The sequence below is a fragment of the Pelophylax lessonae genome (genome assembly GCF_965119305.1).
Source record: "Pelophylax lessonae genome assembly, chromosome: 8".
NCBI classification, from domain to species: Eukaryota; Metazoa; Chordata; class Amphibia; order Anura; family Ranidae; genus Pelophylax; species Pelophylax lessonae.
The window spans coordinates 274,571,257-274,580,321 of NC_138775.1; the positions used below are offsets into that span (position 1 = coordinate 274,571,257).

Below are 9,065 nucleotides of genomic sequence, written 5' to 3' on the forward strand. Positions count from 1 at the left end.
ATGTCAGTAGAGCTGATCAAAATGATTCTTCTTATAACCTGCCATTTGTTACTCCGTTTTCAAGTCAGCATATGAGTGTCAAAAACATCATAAAACGGCACTGGCATATTCTGGGTAATGATTCCGTTTTGGGATCCTCCCTTCCAGCTAAACCGCGTATAGTTTTCAAGGGGGCTCCTACTTTAAGAGATAAGATAGCACCCAATATTTTAGAACCACCTGCACCTAAGCCTACCTTTCTAAGCCAACTGACAGGCTTTTACAAGTGTAATAGATGTCGAGTATGTTCATTTAGTTCCAACAAATGTAGATCAGTCAAACAATTTACAGCTACTAGCACTAATAGGGTCCATGCTATCAAGCCGTTTATTTCCTGCATGACCACTGGTATAGTTTATCTCCTCCAGTGCCCATGCGGGCTTCAATATATAGGGCGAACTAAAAGACCCCTGCAGGTTAGATTAAATGAACATGTGTCCAACATACTCAAAGGGTTCCCGAAGCATTCAGTGTCCAAACACTATGCCCTGGTTCATGGCAAAAACCCCAAGAATACACTTTTCTTGGGGATAGACAAATTTGAACCTCATTGGAGGGGGGAACCCTTGGTGAGGGGCATATCAAAGTTAGAGATGACTTGGATACACCGTGCCAAAACATATGTGCCGTTTGGTCTCAACGTTGATGTTGAGGTTAATGCTTTTATTGATAATTCATGATTATTATTATTATATTTTACCTTTCCTGGTTTTCCCGGTTTTTTAAAAATTTTTTTTAATTTTTCTTTAATTTTTCATATACTTTGCAAATAAGAATTACACCTAGTCTTATTGTTACCTTTAAAGAGGTTTACTGTTAAGATGTGTACTAGTACTTATCTACTTAGCTTATCCTTGGATCGGATTTAATTGCTTTTGGATACTAATTTTTATATATTTTTACCCTTCAGTACAATGTGGCCTTCACTGACTACACTATGTTAAGCATGGCTCTCTGCAAAGAAATTGCAATTCCTTTTGTTGCCACCAGATGGCATTGCAATTATATTGCTATCGTTAATGTCGAGCTTGACCCGATTCTTTTGGGTTTAGATGACACCGTTTTAGGATCGACAATACATAAATTTTCTGATTTTATTTCCTTTTTGTTTTGGTATAACTAGCTTTCATTAAGGATGTAATGTGTAATCGAGACTTTGCTTGGTTCTTTGCAGGGAGACCATGCATCTCTCTTAATTGCCATTAATTGGTGTTCTTAACTTAATAATGTACTCAATGTCTGATATGTTTTTTCAGATAATTATTTATGTAACCTGCAGCGAGCGGGACTGTTCAAATTGCCTTGCTTGCTATGCACAATTAGGGATGCTAGGCTGTGCCCGGATATCATTGTGGTACCATGAATTGGATGCCCCGTTCCCACATTTAAGATGGCGGAGCGGTCCTCATTGCTCTCCGGTGGCCCAGCCCCATCCCTTCTGGTTAAATAGATGGCGTCAGTACGCCGTCCGCACCTTTGAAAACGTCATCTGTGACGAAACGTCGTAAGGACACGGCGTACTGACGTCATCCGATCGCGACCAGGAAGTGCGGACGAGCGGAGACCGTCCGGCCGGCGGCCTTGATATACATGCTCCCCATTTCCTCGTTTCTGTAAGTTTTATTCTCTTTTTCTTCAATAAATCGTATGGTTTTACACTACGGAGGTCTTTTCTTTTATTTGGTGGTGATTATCCTGGTCTCATTGGAGTCACTCGTATTGGAGTCACTTGCCCTGGAGTCCACTGCAGGTTCCGTGAAGCTCATCATCCCTATAGGCTCATTTACCATCCCCTTAGGGTAAGAGGCAAATCCTACTGGTGAAGGCTGGCGTCCTGTCATACTTGACTCTCTTGCTCTATTTGGCTCAATCTGATTTCTATCTGGTAAGAGGCGAGTGATATTGGTGGTGGTTATCTACATAGAAGACACCCATTTAGGATTTTCTATTCACATTGGCAAACATATCTTTACACTGTGGTAAGAGGCGACTCCGGCTGTCACAGGATTGCACTTATATGATTGCATGTTTTTCAGCTATCTTTGGTAAGGGGTACCTTAGGTGTCCCTATTAGAGCATTTCTCTTTTTCTTTTTTCTGATTTTCATACACTGGCGGAGTTCACACTATTCATCCAGTTGTTAGTCACTCACTTTGGTGTATTTTTTCATCCGTTTTTGTTGGGTTTTATGCTATTGCGTTTTTATCTTTCCTCCAATTTTTTGAGTCTACGCGAGATATTGGTTCCAGTCTACTATCAAAGAGACGAGATTAGCTTCTGAGAACCTGCCTTTTGATTTACCAGCTCTGGTAAGCGTATACCCATAGGGAGCCTGTTTGGATACTGTGTTCCTGATTTATATGGACTTTATGGACTTTATTTTCCATTATTCAAGTTAGCGCGACTTTTTATAGAAATATTGCTTGGGGTGTGGTCACACTTGAAGTTGCTGCTGTTCTCCTGTACCATTAGCGCGGTTATTACTTTTTATTTACAAATAAATTTTGAGAAAGCTCTGTTCAATATTTGAACATCCTTATGCTTCAATAGAAGCAGTATGGTTTTTATTCTTCATACTCACCTTGGCAAGCGCTTGTATAGAGTCCCTGGTTGAAAGAGACAAGCAAGATTTCAAACACCCCAGATGGGACTCGAACCCACAATCCCTGGCTTAGGAAGCCAGTGCCTTATCCATTAGGCCACTGGGGCTTGTTTTTTTATAATGATTGCCACACATATTAGTTAAGGCATGAGGAAAGGGAATTTCTAAGGCTTTTATTCTTCATACTCACCTTGGCAAGCGCTTGTAAAAAGTCCCTGGTTGAAAGAGACAAGATTTCAAACACCCCAGATGGGACTATGTAGACCCCTTATGTATTTATACATGGTGATCATATCCTCCCTTAATCTCCTCTTCTCAAGAGAGAATAAATTCAGTTCCTCAAATTTATCCTCATAACTGAGCTCCTCCATGCCTCATATCAGTTTGGTTGCCCTTCTCTGCACTTTCTCCAGCTCCCTGATGTCTGGAGAACTGGTGCCCAAAACTGAACTGCATATTGCAGATGAGGTCCTACTAATGATTTGTACAGGGGCAAAATTATATCTCTCTCTGGAGTCCATGCCTCGGTTAATACAATAAAGGACTTTGCTTGCTTTGGAAACCGCAGCTTGACATTGCATGCTATTATTAAGCTTATGATTATTATTATTATATAGGATTTATATAGTGCCAACAGTTTGCGCAGCGCTTGATCTACCAGAACACCCAGATCCTTCTCCACCATTCACTTACCCCAGTTGCACTCCCCCTAGTATGTATGATGCATACATATTCTTAGCCCCCAAGTGCATAACTTTACAGTTATCAACATTAAACCTCATTTGCCACAAAGTTGCCCAATGAAACAGTGCATTGAGTTCGACTTGTAAGTTGGAGACATCCTGTAAGGAATTTATTCCACTGCAAAGCTTGGTGTCATCTGCAAAGACTGAAATGGTACTTTTAATCCCAGACCCTATATCATTTATAAAGATATTAAAAAGTAACGGTCCCAACACTGAACCTTGGGGTACACCACTGATAACCTTAGACCATTCAGAATAAAAATCGTTAACCACTACTCTCTGAATACACTTTTAGTTGTATTTTGTTTTCTATCCATTTACAAACTGATCTTTCCAAGCCTATAGACTTTACCTTACACATTAGCCGTGGTTAGGGAACTGTGTCAAACGTTTTTGCAAAATCCAAGTATACTACGTCCACAGCCATCCCTCTGTCCAAGGTTTTACTTACCTCCTTATAAATAGAAATCCGATTTGTCTGACAACTTCTGTCTTTCATGAATCCATGCTGTCTGTTAAGTAAAATACTTTTTCCAGCAAGAACTCATCTATGTGGGCTTTTATTAAACTCTCCAGTATCTTCCCGACTTTAGAAGTTAAACTAACTGGTCTATAGTTACTTGATAAAGACTGTGATCCCTTTTTAAATATAGGCACCACATTGGCCTTACGCCAATCCAGTGGTACTATTCTAGTCAAATGAAAAGTCCCATTAAAAAGTCCCTAAAAATGAAAGAATGGCTTTGAAATGACAGAGCTCAATTCTTTTAGGATCCGTGGGTGTATGCCATCCAGGTTCAGGTGCTTTATTCTGTTTAAATAATTCTAGACCATATCACTTTTGAGCCATTATGTATCATTTAGGGCTGTGTCAATACCATCCCCATTATGGTTATGAGCATCCCCATGCTCCTTTGTATACACAGAGCTGAAGAAAGTATTTCATAAATGTGCCTTCTCTTTGTCCCCAGTCACCCACTCCAGATTATTTTGTAAAGGGCCTACATGCTCAAACTTGATTTTTTTTACTGTTAATATATTTCAAGAATTTTTGGGGGTTTGTCCTACTATCTTTTGCAATCTGTCGTTCGTTTAGAATTTTTGCATCCTTGATTTCCTTTTTACATATTCTATTATATTCTTTGTAACATTTAAATGATGATAGTGTTCCTTCATTTTTGTATTTGTTTAAAAGCTCTTTTTTGAGTTTTTCATATAAGTGCAGACTAAAGGTACTTATACATCGCCGGTATGCATTCTGGTACTGATAGGATATCACAGAGGGATGCTTCTAATTGCACACCTATTGGTAATTAGTCATCATTAGTGTTAGGCGAATGGTTTGGGCCGAGCGATAGTTCAGAATGTTCGGCAAACACCTTAATTTTCGGGGTGCTTGGCAGATTGTTTGCTTGCCGAGCGACCCACAATGCACTGCGTGCTGCACAGTGCATTCTAGGGCCCTAATTGGTAATAATAATTTACTGATAAGGGTACAGAGCACTGTCAGAGCCCTGATTGGACAAAGTGATGATGACTTTATCCAATCAGGGCTCAGTGATTATAGTCCCACCCCACACTATAAAAGGATCCTTTCCAAGGGAAGCTTTTGCAGTATGTTGTTGGAGTGGAAGATAGATAGAGCAAGGCTCAGTTTGCTACTAGCGGGTTAATGTGTTCACTGATTGTGACTCTTGAGTGTAGAGTGTTAGTGTAGTGCTATTATAGTGTCAGTATAGTGTGTTGTCAGTATAGTGTTAGTGTAGTGCAGTGTTTAAAACAGCATTACATAACATTTAGTGCTATATACAGTGCTTCATACCCCTTTATTTTTTTTGGTAGCTGCATGGTTTTTTTTTTTGTTTGTCCCCTGCCTGCCCCCTTTTTTTTAAATTGTCATTTCTGCCAGCGTCAGTCCTCAATTTAAAGTGCACCAAACACCACTTTTCATTCAATAAAGTGCATACAATCATACATTTCCCAGTTTCTATTAAATGTGGGTAATAAGATCCTCCCCCCTCCCCCCTCATCATGTCTGGAAGGCCAACAAGGAGAGGCAGATGTTCCCATGCCACTATTAGGGGCCCAGCAGTGTCTGTGTCCACAGGCAAAGGTGGACATGGTCCGTCCTCAGACAAAGCACCATTTCCTCTGTTTAGTGATGTTGCCCATGCTATCCCGCCACAGCATGCAAGGGAGGTGGTGGACTGGCTTACTAAACCATCCTCATTCTCTATGACCCAAGCTGACACTAGTGCGCAGTCCACCGCAGCTGCCAGAGCAGGTTATTCTGCCTCTAGAGGGTTTGCGGGATGAAGGGACCACCAAAGAACAATTTTTCCACAACTGTTTGGTAGGGCCATCACATTTCAATTCTTTACAGCAAGGCAATTCTTGCTTTCCTCAAGAGTACCACCATAGGGTTACAGTGTAAAGGCACCACCAATACCCAAAGCCCAATTTTTCTGCACCTGTTACTTCTATCCAAAGTCTGTGTTAGAGGCACTAGACTTTATCTAAAAACAATTGTTAATCTTAGCCTGAGTGTACTATAATTTGGCTTCTTCACACAAGACTGTTAACTGTGGTGCAAATCTTTGTCGTTTTCCATGTAAAGCCTGCCAAAGAGATACCAGAATTTATCCAAAAAAATCTCTAATCTTGTTCCGAGTGTACTACATTGTGGCCCCCAAGCGTTGTCTTACCTCTTTGCTTGCCAACAAGGGTTTCTCCACCAAGTACTAAGTCATGTTTTGCTTGGGGATCAAATACTTATTTTACTCACTGAACTGCAACTCAGTTTATAACATTTGTATCATGTGATGTATTTGTGATATTCTGTCTCTATCATTTAAAAAACACCTATGATAAAAAAAATTATAGACCCTTCATTTCTTAATTTCAAGTGGGCAAACTTACAAAATCTGCAGGGGATCAAATAACTATTTTCCAGACTGTAATAGCAATATTTCATAACTGTGGGACCGCCGTGGAAGCAGAGAATTACTGTTGTATTTTCGGCCACTTCAGTGTTTTCTGTGGTCTTCCAGGTCCTGTGCCGAGTGGTTGCTGTTCTGCATAGTAAACACTCAGCATGGTTGCCATTCACAGAAAACCTTGTGTTTTTTTCAATAAATACAAGGCATTCTCTGACTTGACAAGGTGGGAATCATGATGTCAGCACCCCACCTCTCCACCTAACCAATCAGAGAACGCCTTATTATCACTGAAAATAAACAAAGTGTTCTGTGAATGGCAGCCGTGCTGAGTGAGCAACCACCCTTGTTCATTATGCAAAAGAGCAGATGCTCAGTATTGGACCTGGAAAATAATGTTGAACACTGTAAAAGCAATGAGTACTACTGTGATCCTCTGCTTCCACAGCAGTCCCATAGGTATGGAATATGTATACTTACAATGCTTCTATGTAACCAATGCTACTTGTCCAATGTAACCATGTAATAAAAACCATACTTGGAATTCAGCTTAAACCATTTCCCTCCTGTAGGATGTACCCATACGCCCTCGGGTTGAAGTGGTTATACCAGAGCCATGGCTGCAGCTGCAGTCATGACATCAGTATCAATCTTTTCAGCCGGTAATGCTGAATCATATAAAAGCGATCTAATTGCTTTTACATGTGGTGGAAAGGGTCCCCACCACCTTCCGCTGCCTTTCTAGGCTCTCCCATTCCACCAGGAAGCCAGAGACTGAAGCCACCGGCTGATCATAGAGATGAAGGAGGACCAAAACTTCCTCAATCATTTTTATGGTCTATGAAACTGGAAACGACCAGGATATTTCTCCAGTTTTGGTTTGAGGTTATCAGACCATTACCAGCTTAACAGGATCTGATCAAACTCATCTCAGTTTGACCAGATGCTTTTAAGGGCAGATGAGAGATCTGGGGTCTAAAAGTTTCAACTATCGAGATTTTTAAGTACTGTAGTTTGTCGCCATTCAACGGGTGTTTGGTATCTATTTATTCAATGGAAAATCATCTTTTTATAGTTTATAAAAAAAAATGGCTATTATATTGTGTTTTTGTACATTAGAATTCATTAATTTGCATTTTTTCCCAAAAATTTGCGTTTGAAAAAGCCACTGCACAAATACCGTGTGACATAAAAAAATTGCAAAACCCCATTTGATTCTCTAGGGCTTCTGCTTAGAAATAGATAGTTTGGGGGTCTAAGTAATTTTCTAGCAAAACAAAAAAATGCAAATATTCACATGTATGAGAGAAGTGTCAGAATTGGCCTGATATTGAGGTTGTTAAATGCTCACTGAAATCATACTTTTATTTACGTATATCCTTATTTTCCAGACTGCAATTGACACAAAGCCAGAAACATACCAGAAGGAAAACATGTTTGTCTTCTTCAGTACAGTGTCTGACTTACAAAAGCTTGTTCCTGCAAAGCAAATCCATTTCTTCAGCAGCCAATGGCCAGCAGATAGTGTAAGGCCTACAACGGGAACGAGTTCAGTTACTCAGGACAATACGAACTACTCCAAGGACCTAATGACTAACAGACAAACTAAGTCACCCTCTTCCACTTTAAAGAACAAAACCGTTAAAAGGTCATTGTCGGCTAATGTGAAGTTTAATATACAATTTTTATCTTCAGATGGGACAAAACAGAAGGCTGAGTTAGTGAGGGAAGAGAAAGAGCCTACAGACAGACAGTTCAGGTATAAAGAAGTCAAAAAGATTTGGCAGGAAAGCAAACAATGCCCAAAACCTGGCCTGGCTTGGGAGGAAAGGGCTCAGCCTAGTCAGCTGGGAACAGTCATAAATGGAGTCAACCCCAAGAAGAGAGTAGACTATGACCGAGGTTCCCATTCCAGGCCACAGCAAGTCTCAAAGCCTTCTGGTTCAAGCAGTGCAAGATCATCCATGCCAAGGCCGAACAGTGTGGTGGAAATGCAAAGATGGAGCTACATAACTATCTCAAAACCTCTATCGCCACCAGGACACCAAGAAGGCTCTTCAGAGATTGGCAGTTTATTTCCAGCTGTAGAGTCTCACCTTATGAAACATTCTCAAAGATCTGGGAGAAGACGTGATAATTCTCCCAACACTCTTACCACGAGACCCCTGGTATTGGAGGCCAGAAAAGGAAGACAAAGTTACCTGCCAGCGGAAATACATCCACAGGGAGTCAAAATCCAGACTCACCAAGCAGAGAAGATAACGTCTTCTCCCAGACAAGACAACAGAACACAACAACAAGGTGACAACGTGAGTTCACACGTCATAAATTCATCATGGTCATCTCCAATGCTTGGGAATCCTGAAATGAAAAGTCCTGTCCATGAATTTGGCAAAGAGCAAACAAAAAAATCTGGTACCTTTACAGCCCCTCATACTACAATCCCAGTTATCAGCATCCCAACGGCACAAACAGATACTTCCGAATAAATGTTTCTATCAGATTTTTCCAGATTTTTGTTTGCATCAAAATAATTATTACTTTATTTTTTTTAAAGGTATCCAAGTTTGTATCAGTAATGAAACAATTAAAAATGCAGGAAAATATAAAAGCTTTAATATATATTTTTGTAGAGTTTCTAATCGCAGCTTGACGATGGGCTGGTGACCAAGTTGTATTAACCACTTAACCACCGGAAGATTTAACCAGGCCATTTTTTGAGATATGGCACTGCGTTAATTT

General features: G+C 40.3%; 1 protein-coding gene across 1 annotated transcript; it reads left to right on the forward strand.

The window, feature by feature from the left end:
* Positions 1-7,666: 7,666 nt before the first annotated feature.
* LOC309562250 (uncharacterized protein) lies at positions 7,667-8,812 on the forward strand (the record flags this gene model as incomplete). The annotated part of the gene is made up of 1 exon (XM_082266370.1): positions 7,667-8,812. One exon carries the CDS (start codon positions 7,667-7,669, stop codon positions 8,810-8,812), a length of 1,146 nt encoding a protein of 381 aa, XP_082122496.1.
* Positions 8,813-9,065: the final 253 nt, after the last annotated feature.